Source organism: Zea mays, chromosome 1 (genome assembly GCF_902167145.1).
Source record: "Zea mays cultivar B73 chromosome 1, Zm-B73-REFERENCE-NAM-5.0, whole genome shotgun sequence".
In the NCBI taxonomy this organism is placed as follows: domain Eukaryota; kingdom Viridiplantae; phylum Streptophyta; class Magnoliopsida; order Poales; family Poaceae; genus Zea; species Zea mays.
The window spans coordinates 270,883,475-270,899,228 of NC_050096.1; the positions used below are offsets into that span (position 1 = coordinate 270,883,475).

General features: G+C 45.7%; 1 protein-coding gene across 5 annotated transcripts; it reads left to right on the forward strand.

Annotated features, from left to right (window-relative positions):
- Nucleotides 1-7,644: 7,644 nt before the first annotated feature.
- On the forward strand, nucleotides 7,645-14,195 carry LOC103643855 (protein ETHYLENE-INSENSITIVE 2). 5 transcript variants are annotated; one of them, XM_020546883.2, is made up of 9 exons: nucleotides 7,645-8,179; nucleotides 8,385-8,793; nucleotides 9,199-9,285; nucleotides 9,501-9,614; nucleotides 9,714-9,926; nucleotides 10,532-10,711; nucleotides 11,547-12,252; nucleotides 12,353-13,002; nucleotides 13,678-14,195. In XM_020546883.2, the coding sequence occupies exons 2-7, from the start codon at nucleotides 8,542-8,544 to the stop codon at nucleotides 12,129-12,131; spliced, it is 1,431 nt and encodes a 476-aa protein (XP_020402472.1). In that variant the 5' UTR covers nucleotides 7,645-8,179; nucleotides 8,385-8,541; the 3' UTR covers nucleotides 12,132-12,252; nucleotides 12,353-13,002; nucleotides 13,678-14,195. The 5 variants fall into 5 exon arrangements, with proteins under 5 accessions (XP_020402472.1, XP_020402468.1, XP_020402469.1 ...); XM_020546879.3 differs by having other exon boundaries at nucleotides 7,646-8,179; nucleotides 11,547-13,002; XM_020546880.3 differs by having other exon boundaries at nucleotides 7,648-8,179; nucleotides 8,390-8,793; nucleotides 11,547-13,002.
- Nucleotides 14,196-15,754: the final 1,559 nt, after the last annotated feature.

Consider the following 15,754-nt stretch of genomic DNA (forward strand, 5'->3'; position numbering starts at 1 on the left):
TCGGGGCGCCGGCGCCGTCGACTCGCTTGATAGCCGACGAGGCGCCGCCTCCTGCTTGGCCAAGGTTGCCCCGCCTCCTCCTCCGTCGGCGGGGGAGGTGACGGGACAAACTCGGATGTTGTTCTTCCGCCACGTGGGGAAGACGTCGTTGATTCCGCCGCCGGCGGGCGGGTTGACGGCCGCCATTGTCGCTGTCGCGCGGCGGAGGAAGGAGTATCATGTCGTAGCTGCCGTCGAGGGACATGAACTCAAGACTCCCGAAATAGAGCATCGTCCTGGGTTGGAAAGGTTGTTGGAGACTACCCATCTGGAGCTTGATGGGAAGCTGTTCGTCAACACGCAGCAGTCCCCTACCTGGCGCGCCAGCTGTCGACGTTTCGACCCCGGGGGGGGGGGTCCCTGGACCGACGAGTAAATTGTCGCCGCGTGTCCCAGCCCAGATGGGTCGGCGCGAGACGGAGCACGAAGGGGAAAAAAGGGGAGACAGGCAAAAGGGGAAACCCGCGGCCTTCGTGTTGTCCTACGCCCAGGTCGGGTGCGCTTGAAGTAGGGGGTTACAAGCGTCCGCGTGGGAGAGAGCGAGGGACTTTACGCATCATCCCGTCCTCCCGTGCGGCCAACCTCCTCGTAAGAGAGCCCTGGACCTTCCTTTTATAGGCGTAAGGAGAGGGTCCAGGTGTACAATGGGGGGTGTAGCAGTGTGCTAACGTGTCTAGCAGAGAGGAGCTAGCGCCCTAAGTACATGTCGTCGTGGCAGTCGGAGAGGTCTTGGCACCCTGTTCATGTGATGTCGTGGCCGTCGGAGGAGCGCTGGAGCCTTGCGGAAGGACAGCTGTCGGGGCTGTCGAGTCCTTGCTGACGTCTCCTTGCTTCCGTAAAGGGCTGAGAGCCGCCGTCGTCATGGAGCACGCGGGGCGCCATCATTATTTGTTTACCGGGGCGAGCCAGATGGGACACCGGTCTTGTTCCCCGTAGCCTGAGCTAGCTAGGGGTAGGGTAATGATGTCCCCCCTGTGACGTGGTCGGTCCGAGCCCTGGGTCGGGCGAGGCGCAGGCTCCTCCGAGGTCGAGGTCGAGTCTGTCTTCCGAGGTCGAGGTTGAGTCTGAGACCCGGGTCGGGCGAGGCGAAGACCGTCGTCTGAGGCCAGGGCTGAGTCCGAGCCCTGGGGTCGGGCGAGGCGGAGTTCGTCGTCTTCCGGAGCCGAGGCTGAGTCCGAGCCCTGGGGTCGGGCGAGGCGGAGTTCGTCGTCTTTCGGATCCGAGGCTGAGTCCGAGCCCTGGGGTCGGGCGAAGCGGAGTTCGTCGTTCGAGGCTGAGACGGGGGCCGAGCCCTAGGGTCGGGCGAGGCGGAGCTTCCTATGGCGCCCGAGGCTAGACTTGGCTGCTATCAGCCTCACTCGGTCGAGTGGCACAACAGTCGGAGCGACGCAGGCGACGCTGTCTTCTTGTCAGGTCGGTCAGTGGAGCGGCGAAGTGACTGCGGTCACTTCGGCTCTGTCAACTGAAGAGCGTGTGTCAGGATAAGGTGTCAGGCGATCCTTGCATTAAATGCTCCTGCGATACAGTCGGTCGGTGTGGTGATCTGGCCAAGGTTGCTTCTCGGCGAAGACTAGGCCTCGGGCGAGCCGAAGGTGTGTCCGTTGCTTGAGGGGGCCCTCGGGCGAGACGTGAATCCTCCGGGGTCGGCTGCCCTTGCCCGAGGCTGGGCTCGGGCGAGGCGAGATCGTGTCCCTTGAGTGGACCGAGCCTTGACTTAATCGCACCCATCAGGCCTTTTCAGCTTTGTGCTGATGGGGGTTACCAGCTGAGATTAGGAGTCTTGGGGGTACCTTTAATTATGGTCCCCGACACATATGCAATAGTATTTCGAGTGCTTACCTTCTTCTCCTTTGCCATGAGGCAGGTGTGATGCTCGTTGGGGAAGAGAGACGATTTGTTGAAGGTCGTGGCGGCGAGTCCTTCGTCGTTGGAGTCAGACGAAGAACAATCCGAGTCCCACTCTTTTCCAAGGTGTGCCTCGCCCTTAGCCTTCTTGTAAACCTTCTTGTTCTCTCACTTCCCATTCTTTCCTTGTTCCTGGTCACTATCATTATCGGGACAGTTAGCAATAAAGTGACCAATCTTACCACACTTGAAGCAGGAGTGCTTTCCCTTCGTCTTGCTCTTGTTGGGATGCTCCTTGCGACCTTTGAGCGCCGTCTTGAAACGCTTGATGATGAGGGCCATTTCATCCTCATTTAACCCGACCGCCTCAACTTGTGCCACCTTGCTAGGTAGCGCCTCCCTGCTACTTGTTTCTTTGAGAGCAACGGTTTGAGGCTCGTGGATCGGCATTGGGCCATTCAACGCCTCATCAACATATCTTGCCTCCTTGATCATCATTCGCCTGCTTACAAACTTTCCGAGTATTTCCTCGGGCGTCATCTTGGTGTACCTAGGATTTTCACGGATAGAGTTAACAAGATGAGGATCAAGGACAATGAAGGACCTTAGCATAAGCCGGACTACGTCATGGTCCGTCCATCTTGTGCTTCCATAGCTCCTTATTTTGTTGACCAGGGTCTTGAGCCTGTTGTATGTTTGGGTTGGCTCCTCCCCCTGATCATTGCGAACCTTCCTAGTTCGCCTTCCACCAACTCCATCTTGGTGATCATGGTGGCGTCGTTCCCCTCATGTGAGATCTTGAGGGTCTCCCAAATTTGCTTGGCATTATCCAAGCTGCCCACCTTATGATACTCTTCCCTGCATAAGGATGCTAAAAGAACAATGGTAGCTTGTGCATTTTTGTGAATTTGTTCATTGATATACATGGGATTATCCGTACTATCAAATTGCATTCCATTTTCTACTATCTCCCATATACTTGGATGAAGAGAGAACAAGTGGCTACGCATTTTGTGACTCCAAAATCCGTAGTCCTCTCCATCAAAGTGTGGAGGTTTACCAAGAGGAACGGAAAGCAAATGAGCATTGGAATTTTGCGGGATACGAGCATAATCAAAAGAAAAGTTTGAGTTGACCGTTTTCTTTTTCTCGTCGTCGTCGTCTCTTTGGGAAGAATAGGACTCGTCGCTGTCGTAGTAGACTATCTTCTTGATACGCCTCTTCTTCTTCCCATCCTTCTTCTTGTGACTTGAGCCCGAGTCAGTGGGCTTGTCGTCTTTTGGCTCATTGATGAAGGACTCCTCCTTGTCGTTGATCACCACCCCCTTTCCCTTATGATCCATCCCTTCGGGCGATTAGTCCCTTTCGTGAAGAGAACGGCTCCGATACCAATTGAAAGCACCTAGAGGGGGGGTGAATAGGTGACCCTGTAAAAAACTTAAGACTTAAAGCCACAAAACTTGATTAAGTGTTAGCACAATAAAATCAAGTGGCTAAGGACCGAGCTCTTGTGAAACACAATAGTCACAGTGAGAACAAGCACAAGAGACACGATGGTTTATCCTGTGGTTCGGCAAGTACAACACTTGCCTACTCCACGTTGTGGCGTCCCAATGGACGAGGGTTGCACTCAACCCCTTTCAAGTGATCCAAAGATCCACTTGAATACCATGGTGTTTTTCTTTCTTTCACTATATCCCGTTTGTGAGGAATCTCCACAACTTGGAGCCTCTTGCCCTTACAAATGATGATCACAAAGAAGCACGGATGTAAGGGAGGGAAAAGCAACACACACAAATCCCAGCAATACGCACACACACAAGCCAAGACTTGAGCTCAAATGAAACACAACAAGTTCACCACTAGAACGGAGCTCAAATCACTAAGAATGTCAATCGAGTGTGCGAAGATGGAGTGCGGGAGTCTTAGAATGTTCAGAGTATGCTTGGTGTCCTCCTCCATGCGCCTAGGGGTCCCTTTTATAGCCCCAAGGCAGCTAAGAGCCGTTGAGAGCAATCCAGGAAGGCAATTCTTGCCTTCTGTCGGGTGGCGCACCAGACAGTCCGGTGTGCCACCGGACATGCACTGTTTAGTGTCCGGTGCAGATTGCTTTCCTAAATTGGCACAGCTGACCGTTGAAGATTTGGAGCCGTTGGCGCACCGGACACAGTCCGGTGCACACCGGACAGTCCGGTGCAGATTGCTTTCCTAAATTGGCACAGCTGACCGTTGAAGATTTGGAGCCGTTGGCGCACCGGACACTGTCCGGTGCACACCGGACAGTCCGGTGCCCCCATCAGACCGTTGATTAGGCCACGCGTCACGCGTGGATTGAGCGGCCGGCCGTTGGCGCGACCGACTGTTGGCTCACCGGACAGTCCGGTGCACCACCGGACAGTCCGGTGAATTTTAGCCGTACGCCGCCGACGAATTCCTGAGAGCGGCCAGTTGACCAGACTCCAGCCTGGCGCACCGGACACTGTCCGGTGCACCACCAGACACTGTCTGGTGCACCCAGACTGCGCAGAGTCTTGGCTGTTCCAGCCAAGTCTTTTTCCTTTTGCGTTTTCTCTTATTCTAGTACTTAGACAAATATGTTAGTACACAAAAACCAATGTACTAAGTCTAGAATCATACCTTTGTGTTGATTTTCACTTCATCCACCATTTGGCACTTATTAATACTTAAGGCATTTGTGTTGGACACTTAATCACCAAAATCCTTAGAAATGGCCCAAGGGCACATTTCCCTTTCAACTGTCCGGTGCACCACCGGACTGTCCGGTGGCCCAGAAGACACAAGCTCCAACGGTCGAACCCTAACGGTCGGGTGACGTGGCTGGCGCTCTGGACTGTCCGGTGCGCCATACGACAACAGCCTCCACCAACGGTTCATTTAGTGGTTGGGGCTATAAATACCCCCAACCACCCACCATTCATTGCATCCAAGTTTTCAGCCTTCACACCTCATACAAGAGCTATAGCATTCAATACAAGACACAAACAAGAGATCAAATCCTCTCCCAAGTCCAAAGACAATTCCAATCAAATAGTGACTAGAGAGAGAGACTTTTGTGTTCTTTTGAGCTCTTGCGCTTGGATCGCTTTTCTTCTTCATTCTTTCTTGGGCTCACTTCACTTGTAATCAAAACAAGAAACACCAAGTTGTGGTGGTCCTTGTAGTGGACTTAGTGTCCCATTTGATTGAAGATAAAGGCTCACTCGGTCTAGGTGACCGTTTGAGAGAGGAAAAGGGTTGAAAGAGACCAGGTCTTTGTGACCACCTCAACGGGGAGTAGGTTTGCAAGAACCGAACCTCGGTAAAACAAATCACCGTGTCATCCACCTTATTTGCTTGTGATTTGTTTTCACCCTCTCTTTCGGACTCGTTTATATTTCTAACGCTAACCCCGGCTTGTAGTTGTGCTTAAAGTTTGTAAATTTCATATTCGCCCTATTCACCCCCCTCTAGGCGACTTTCAATAGTATTTTGTAGTAGCGTAACCTATGTTAGGATCTATCATTGCCTATAGATGTAGGACCGATATCCTTGAGAAAGTTGAATGATGTTTTTACGATATGGTCCGCTTTAACAGCCTGCAACATGGCTGGAGATCGTGTATGGATGTACAATGGTTGGAGTAAAAATGAGCATCATTCTGATGAGTGGGTAGCCAAGACTAAAGAATTTGTAGACCATGCTTTCTCCTTGTCATTAACTAGCACTGTCAGATACCCTTATAGGCGGCACGAAAACTGGATATTCCTCAATAAGGAAAGAGTTAGCTTAAATCTCTGTCAGATTGGATTTATGCCCATATATAAGATGTAGAAACATCATGGTGAGGTAGTACCCAACCCAAATATAGAAGAGGAGAACAATGATTGATGTGATGCAAGAAAGAGTTGTGGCAGTAGCAAATGACATTCGTCCAACAACAATCAAAGTACATGACTGCTTACAACGTACAAGTGTAACAAGCAATGAATGTGAGTGTCTTATTTATTCCTAACACGTTCGTATATTTGTCCTATAGCTAATATATTGTATTGCAACAGTCTCAATTTCGAGAGCAGTCACAACATCAACCATTCGTTTTCCCTCAATTTTAGTCGTTGACGCCTCAGTGTGGATTACATGCTCCACCTCAGGTATGTCAATTTAGTTTATACTTGTCGTTTGTTTAACCTTTCAAATTTTTACTTACCTTAATTATTTATTTTTATTATTAACTAGTTTACGAAAATATTATCACGTACAAGATTAACGGATCCACACGGTAAACGGGAACGGAGGAATGCTTCCTCATCCCGTCACTACTTACCAATATTCGTGGAGAATCACGGATCATGTCACATTGTCATCTCTAACCAGGATGGAGTCCAGTGACCACATTGACATGCGCGTGAATGGTCCGTCGAAATACGCCCCCTTGCCTTGCGGGGGCGCGACTTCCTTTTGCCGTTTGAATTTTTGGTTACTTGGCTGTTAAGTTTAGAATCCTAACCGATCGCTATAAAATCTAAACTAAACGCGAGATTTTCGCGGGCGGATAAGATCGAAGATAGCTATCTGGTCGCGGACTCGGTCCTATAAAAGGAGTCTGGCGGGGCGGAGCGAAGGGCGCGGGCGCACGACATGCGCGTGAATGGTCCGCCGAAATCCGCCCTCTTGCCTTGTGGGGGCGCGACTTTCTTTTGCCGTTTGAATTTTTCGTTACTTGGCTGTTAAGTTTAGAATCCTAACCGATCGCTATAAAATCTAAACTGAATGCGGGATTTTCGCGGACGGATAAGATCGAAGATAGCTATCTGGTCGCGGACTCGGCCCTATAAAAGGAGTCTGGCCAGCATCCAAATCATCACATTTTCGCTTTCGCCTCTTTTCACAACTGAGCCGCCTTCCAGTTCTCTTCATCCCGACCGCAGACGTGCATCTGCGATCAGAAGAGCAGGTCTCCAGAACCCTTCGCCTTCTAGATCCTGCACTGGGAGAGGGCGAATAAGGTTTTTGGGAAGCGTCTTCACGCGACTGATCGTGATTTTCTGACCTCGTCGACCCTACTGATTTCGCTGCTTCGACGTCGTCGACCCTGCTGATTCCGGCGAGCGCCATCTATTAGTATGTCTAATCAGTACGCATCATCTAATTTGACTTTTTACTTCAGTTCTTCTGATTTGGTCATGATTTATATTCGGAATTAATCTAAAATTTATCTAATTATTCAACATTTTTCACGCTAGGAAACCGCTGCTACTCGAGGAAACTCTGCTGCCACTCAAAGTTTAACAAACTGGATAAAATGGCGTTTCTTTTTCTACTTGCATCCAAATCCTGCTTTCTGCATAGCAAGAACAGCGTCCTCTCGCGCGAAGAAGCACAGGTGTGTGCGCCGGAATGGATTGGGGAGCTTTATTAGTGCCGCACATTTGAGAGTCAGTGGACGAATGATTTTTCATATATTGTTTAAAATTATAGTGCTGGGGCTGCCAGAGTTGTTTTTAATGACATTTTGTATCAATCTGTGTAAGCCAGTGACTAAAGAGTTTAAAAGTGTATTTGGTTTATATGGACTAATTTTTAGTTTCTTTATTTTATTTTATTTTTTATAATTATATTTTAATTTCCGTATTTATCAATTTAGCTACTAACATGATATAAAATAGAGAGGTTAAAAATTAGTCTTTATAAATCAAACACTCTCTGAATATTGTTAGCTTGTAAGTTTGCATCTGATTGCACAACCGTTGTTCCCGTGCGTGGGGGACTGCGGCTCGTTCTTGGATGAGGTTCTGACTTCTGAGGAGGATGGGGATGGCTCACGGCGCCGTGACGCGACGATCGGCGTCGGCAGCGGCGCGTCCCTGCTGTCCCTCCTGCATGCTTGCCACCCAGCTTCGCCTCGCCACGCGTCTCGTGGACCATTGCGCGCGTCCCTCGTGCCACGGCGCACCCGCAGCCATGAGTGCCAGCGCTCCCGTCTCCCGACTCCCGAGCAAATCGCTCGGCGCCTACTACTAGCCCGAAACCTAGGTGGTGGGAACTCGGGATACGAGGTCCTCTTCTCCGCCGCTTGTCCTCGGCAAGCACAAACGCGGTAAGCCACCAACCGCCTTTCGATCGCCGGGCTCCATCCCTAAGCCATCTCGCCGCCTCGTGAGTCGTGAGCCGTGAGCCAACCGACCTGCCATCATCAATTAGTGACTTCCTGAACCTGCTTCGTGCGTCCTACCACTCCAAAGTTCCAACAATCAAGAGATTTAAACAAAGCCTTCCATAACTTGTTGCCAATAAGGTAACTGTCACTATTGTGCTGCTCATCCTTTCCATCTAAGAGAAAACTTTACTGTGTCCTGTGCATACTCCTCTTTCATCCGTAACTCTCCGTAACCATTTGCGGGAAATAATGTAAAGTTCATTCTCGGCAAAGTATTGTGGCGTGTGATGGATAGAGCTTAAATCAGGAGCGTCTTCATATTGTTGTAATTGGCTCGTTGCAGTGCAGGATTTGGAGGCCACTGGGCTTTGGAAATTCAAAGTAGACTGCTTGGATCATAACGAGAGAGCACAAAGGGCCTGGGTTTTGTAAACAGTTGGCTTTCACTAGAGTCGATCCATTCCATACTGAGCTTTTGCATATCATCAATTCATCACACAATGGATGGTGTGCGATGCATGGAGTCCCCAGCTGCTGGTGATGCCCCGCATAGTTCTTTCCGAACCCTTGGGCCAACACTCCTGGTTTCAATGGGGTATCTTGACTTCGGAAAATGGTTGGTGGCAGTGGAAGCTGGGTCTCGGTTTGGCTATGATCTTGTCCTGCTCGTGCTGCTTTTTAATCTATCAGCTATTCTGTGTCAGTACCTCTCGAGCTGTATCGGCATTGTCACCAAAAAGAATCTTGCGGAGGTAAAAATTTACTCAGTCCTCTCTTGCCATTGTAAACTGTAGAATTTTCACCAGAACTACGGTGTGGAGATCTCAGTTGATAAGAATGGTGATTCATTAGGATAGGGTGGGCCCACCATAAATTTCTGTACCCGTAATATTGGTGTTAATTTGTTTTGCGTTTATGAGAGATGTCTGGGGAAAAAAAGCTCATGGAGTCATGGCATCCTAACTCCTAAGCGTTGTAGCTATGCTGTCGTACTTCTGTTGAAAAAATGCCATCATCGTTCAAATGAAAACATCAGATATCCACATGTGACAACAATAGAAGTATCCCTTTTATTTTACATTTTCTTCATCTATTTTCAACAGTGTCTTGTGCAGATCTTGACTTCTTTCTTGTTATATTTGTACATGAACAAATAGATTTGCCACCAGGAGTATGATCAGAAAATATGTGTTGTTCTTGGTCTTCAAGCAGGACTGTCCTTGCTAACTTCTGAATTTACCATGGTATGTCTACAAATACTTCAGAAAATCCATTTTCTGATGATGGTTGATCTTGGACTTTTATGTGCTCATGATACATTTGCTTGCACCATTCCTAATTAACAGAGCATGTAAGCAGCTCGGTACATTTGAAACACTTAGGGCTGGTTTGGTGACAGTCACCTAACCAGCACTTAACATTTTCAAGAGAAAAACACTTAACATATGATACTTTTCAGATTGCAGGCATCGTAGTTGGGTTCAACCTTGTATTTGAAAGCAACAATCCCATCACAGTCGTATGTTTTACAAGTGTTGTAGTTAATCTGCTACCATATACACTCTCCCTTCTGGTAAATTTATAAGTCTCTCCAAAGAACTGTATATAAAAGCTGACTTGCTCTAAAACATTTTATAATTTATTCTAGTTCCTATATTTGTGCTGATTGTAGGACAAGAGGAAGGCTGGAATGTTTAATGCCTACGCATCTGGCTTTACACTAGTTTGTTTTGTGCTTGGTTTATTAGTGAGCCATCCCAAAACCCCTGTCAATACCAACGTAATGTTCCCCAAGTTGAGTGGTGAAAGTGCTTACTCACTGATGGTACTACTTGGCACAAATATAATAGTACACAACTTTTATACTCATTCATCAGTTGTTCAGGTAAATTTCTGACAATTCCATTCCCATGTTTATGCAATTAGCTTTGTCAAGCATGTCTTCCATTAAAAGTTTGTCTTATCAAACCTGAATGCATCTTTCATGGCGAAAGTGATGTTTTGTGTTAGGATTATGTACAAAAAAATGGTTTATGTTAGGGTACTGAGTGTATTGGTTGTTCTTGATCACCAATTCGCGAAAGGGCCTCTAGCTGAGTTGGTTAGGTGGTCTGAATAGCACTCCTCAGGTCCTGGGTTCGACTCCCCGTGGGAGCGAATTTCAGGCTGTGGTTAAAAAAATCCCCTCGTCTGTCCCACGCCAAAGCACAGGTCTAAGACTCAGCCCGGTCGTGGTCGTTCTCACATGGGCTTCGATGCCGCTGTGTATGGGTGGGGTAGGGGTTCGGGGGTTTTCTTGACCTGTGTGAGAAGGTATTTTTCTTAATACAATACCCGGGGCTGTCTTACCCCCCGCAGGTCAAGTTTTGATCACCAATTCACCATAGGGGTGCTGAATGCACTGAGTTGTTCTTGATTCATTCTTTGCTAGTTTGGTCTGCTTTGGCTTCATGTATCAGTGTTCATTCAGATATATTATCACTTGTGCAGGTTCAGAGAAGATTTCAGGGTCATACCCTTGGTACTCTGTTTCATGATCACCTTTTTTCTGTACTATTTGCATTTTCTGGTATCTTTCTTGTGAATTATATTCTGATGAGTTCAGCAGTTGATGAGTCCAAAAACACAATGGCCATTAACTTCCAAGATGCTAGACAGCTAATGAATCAGGTTCATGTCATTGTTCTCTTCTTATCCGTCAAGTCTTTTGTTTAATTGGCTATTTGTTCTCCGTTCACCTTCCTATTAATGTAAAGAGCAGCATTCGAATTCTCAAATTATAAGACATGACCATAGGTTTGGTGTTGTGGCATGCTACTATACTTGCATGTTTGGATTTTCAACTTTGTGAAGTTATTGTATTATAAGTACATTACCTATTTTTTGGGTTGACCAAATGGTGCACGAGTTTCAATATTTTACTATGGTCAAAAGGACCTAATTGGAGTAGCAGAGTTTTAGGAAAAATATAGTTCTAGTATATTTGGGGTTCAAGTTATAGATATTAGAAATCCTATAGTGTGTGTTTGCTTTGTGGAAGTGCCTCATGCTAGATCAGGTCGTGTATCATGAGTTTATTCCATGAATTTTTGGGTGGAACAAACCCATTCTTCATGTGTATACATTAGCTTGTGAGAATTGAGTTGGTGATGCATCAACTCATTCTATTCTACAGACCAAACAAAAAGTGATCATGATGGATCACCATATTACTCAAACCCAATACACGTTGTTCTAAACAAGGGCTAAGGTTGGGAGAAATGATGTGTTCTAGGGAAGCCACTGGGGACACTCTCTTAGGCTCATTCCCTGAATAGGGACATAAAGACTGAGTTATAAGTAAGCTGCTGGGATGCTCTTTTTCTCTTCAACTTTCTTGAAAACTTAGCCTCCGCATGAACTGGCCAGCGCATATTCAATAAAAATAGTATCCCTTTGAGCTTGGAGTGTGCATTGAAGGAGGAAGCTCCTTCCTGAATTTCGTCTGGATTCTTGTATTTTGCAGGTGTTCACAAGTCCTGTGGCGCCAATTGTATTATTAGTGGTCCTTCTCTTTTCAGGCCACATCGTGTCAATGACATGTATTATTGGTAGTGATGTAATTTCAGAGGATCTCTTCGGCATAAAGCTGCCTCTTTTTGTGCACCATCTGTTACCTAAGGTTTTTGCCATGATTACTACTATATACCATGCGAAGGTTGTGGGTTTTGAAGGGTTATATCAGTTACTCATGGTCTGCCCAATTATCCAAGCTATGCTCCTTCCTTCGTCTGTTATACCTGTTTTCCGCATTTCCTCGTCGAGATCATTGATGGGAAGATACCGGATATCTCGATGTGTTGAAATATTGTGCTTCCTAGCATTTCTTCTAACACTGTTTACAAATATCATTTTTGTGGCGGAAGTTCTTTTTGGTGATAGCACTTGGACAAATGACCTGAAAGGGAACACTGAAAACCCTATTCTACTTCCATATATCGTCGTAGTCCTGATATCATGTGGATCTATTGGTTTTGCACTGTTCCTTGCTGTTACTCCACTAAAATCAGCATGTAATGAAGCTGAGAGAGCGTTGTCTGTGCACTCATAACAGAGAGAAACGTTGGATGCCACTCGTCACAGCAAAACCGACTTCTCTGAGAATAGGGCACATGAAGCATATGAAGAACAGAGGTCCTTAGCCATCCTTGTTCCACAGGATTCACTGAAAGGTGATAGAAATAATTTTCGTAGCATATCCGTCATCTCAAATTAGCTTTTGATCACAAGGGCAGTTTCTGACGCTACTCTACATGCAAATCATATGTCTAGTAATCCAGAAGTTCATCCTTAGCATTGACTGGACAGAGCCTATGTCAACTGAAGGTTGTGCCCTTAAAATTGACTGGACAGAGAGCCTATGTCAACTGAAAAAGGTTGTGCAAATAGACTCGGATGCCTGCACGGACAACGCTCTGTTTGTGGAGAAGTCTGAATATTTCTTTTATCAATCACTATTTCTCTTCCATTTAAATTCACAATTAACAGGATGGTTCTTATCATGACTGTACCTCTGTTTGTGGGAGTGGAAGTGTTGGCTTATCTACCTATTACTCAAAGAAACACCACTGTCTCACCTGACACCTCCGGTGATTGCTGCAAACAGAATGCTTTGTTGGTTGTTGAATGAAGCAAATTAATGTGGACAGTGGTACTGCAAATCAGGTGGTTCCTCTATAGGATACACCATGTGTGGAGTCTGCAACAAGGTTCTAGTCTCAACTTGCACATATGGTGGCTCTTGCGAGTTGTGACATGATCGTCTGACATCAAAGCGTGAAAGACGTTAATAAATCTGTTCAGGAGAAGCAGTCATCTAGCGTGGCAAGCTTGGAATTGACAATGAGTGAGGTGGACACTGGTAGATCTAGTAGCAGGGTCAAAGGATGATTTCTTTTACCAAGTATGCTTGCATTCGTGAGGTGATCCTTTTCTCTTCTTACCTGTTTTTAGTAAAAATAGAAGTAGAAACTGTAATCTTCCCATGAGAAAGACGAGCTTCTTGAGATCTAGATCCACTCAATGAGTTGTGGCCTGTGGGTTTTGGAAAGGTTTTTGTTTTAGTCGAGCATCCCATCTTTGCAGCTGAATTTCACATTTTAGTAAACAACAGCTAATTGGACCATAGAAGGTTGATCATATTGCATCTCTTTTTTTCGTGACCATGTCTAAGCACATTTTTCATTAGGAGGAAGGAGAGTTTACAACACACATCTTAGTAAGCATGATCCTTGGGTAGTTTACATCATATGATGAATGGTTACTTCTAGTATTTGCGTATGCCTTCAGTAGTACATTGGATATATCCTCTATATTTGAACTTTCGATGGAAAGAATTTGTAGGCCGCTTATATAGACCCTATTTGGAACCACTTATAATCGATTCAATTATAATCATCTTACTGTGAGGATCTTTTCTATTCTCGATTATGCTAGTCCAAAGTTATAAACGGAGATCAAAAGAATCAGAAATAATCTGTGCCATAGTCTCAGTGGTGAACAATGCAGTTGCCCAGTTGTCCCGTTCAAATTCCTGAACTATTCCGCTCATTGTCGCCACCAGTTTGCTGATTTCTTCTTTGATTTCCTTGATGTAGGCAAATCAATGATACATTATTTAGAGCGTGATTGGTTGCCTGCTCGGCCCAGCCTGAGCGTATCCAGTCATTCAGGCCCATGGCGGCATGCTAAAGAGGTGCAATAGGCTATTGTTTGGTTACTTTGTTTCATCTCATGATGGCCCATTAGAGCTTGCCTTTGGTTGCAAGGCTGTACAGACACTTGAGCATGGCAAGCCTCCCAACTAGAGAACAGAAGACACCAGTCATGACAACGATGTTCTTTCTCCTCACTAAGTATGCACCTTTTCCTCTTGTTGCCTGCCGCAGACCCACTAGTAGCACCTGCAGCTGCCTCCTAGCTCTTCGGAGCCTCCCCAAACAGCCTTGAAACATCATCAACCTTCATGGCATCTGTTTGTAGTGAGCTCTCAGCAAAGTAAGATGTGGTACCCATTGCAAACTTGCCAGTTGCAAGACCATTGCCAAAGATCACTTCCATCTGCTTGTAATTTTCTATTTGGCATGTTTAAGTACTCAGCATTCTTAGCCCTTCAGGGTGTGCCTATATTGCAAGCTCACAAATGTTAGTGTAAGGCTGGAATTAGGTTAGTGGGCACTTAGGAAAGGTTACAAAATCACAGATACAATTAACATACATCTTGATATGGCCACCTATAGTGCACTTCATCTAGACTGATCATGTGTCATTCATCATCATCATCACAAAGGGGCTATTTGTTTCGGTTTTTCGCTAGATTTTAGCCGTCATAGTCGACTTCTAGATACCAGACACAGAAAACCGAACGCTTCGCATCTCAGTGCGCTTCAATGAAAATCATTTTTTTTTGTAAAAATCGCCTAAATCTGTTGGAACTTTGTTCCATATGCTCTTGGCAAGTTGGTGGTGCGATAAGGCATTGGGAAGCAAGAGTGCAGCATGGCAAAGCGACCTAGATTGGTGATGCTGGGAATGGTTAGGTTTAGCGGTGCAGGTGCAGGGCGGCGACTAGTCACTAGAGCGTGAGCTCTTGCGTGCTCAGAGGAGATTTCATACATTATTTGCTCCGTACAACAAAAAAAAGTAAAAAAAATATCTGTATCCGTATTCGATTTGTATCCGAAATTTATATTTATTATTTGAGAAGATATATGATAGATTTGAGATTTATCTTTCATGAATCTTTACAACAAGCTCAATACTAAAAATAATAATATAAATTTGTATAGTAAATTCTATATTCTATTAATTCACAATCAAAGAAAAAAAAGACCAAAAAACTGATATCCTATCCGTTTACACCTCTAGGCACGACGTTTGACATAAGCCCTTCAACAAATGAGGAAGCCTTACACACTCCATCGATCCTTGCCTTCTGTTTCAAATTACCATGGTACCCCTCCCTGTTTAGATGAAGGATGGATCATCTGACTAGGTGACGTAGGGCTTCCTTCTGAAGTTGCAAAGAGGATAACATTCGAAGAGCCAGTTATCGACCCAGCTCAGTGGCTAAATCCACTTTAAAGGCATAAATAGAAAAAGAAAAAGGAGGATTAGAAGAGGTAATTAGTGTTACTCATATTAACTTCAGCAAAACCCCTTTTTAGTCTTCACAAAATTCTTAGGGAACACTAGTACCAATCTTTAAAAATTGTTGTAGTGGATCTTGTCTTCTTGTGTTGTAAAATAATGAAAGAAGCCAGAGTAAGATATTGCCAGGATTTTTTGCAAATTGCTACACATTAGCTGTCACAGCTCACTACTCCAAAGCAGTGGTATCAACAGTGGAAGTACAAAGGTCAGCGAAGGAGAAACCAAGTTGCAAGTCAACCACATTCAACTCAAGCTTTAGGAACTTTTAGAGTTTAGGTCAAATTCTTTTTTTTTGAGGAAACAGGAGGGGTAAAACCCCTACTGATTAGGAATATATTAAGAGAAAAGGGAAACGAAGATCAAAACAATCACACAAAAGCGTCTAGCCATTGCTCAATAGATGGGAAATACTTTTTCTTTGCTCGATGGATAACCAGGCAAACTCCTTAAAGATGGCTTTGCAGTGTTGGGTTTGTGGTTGAAGTCCTCTGAAGATGAAGTCATTACTTGCAGTCCATATAC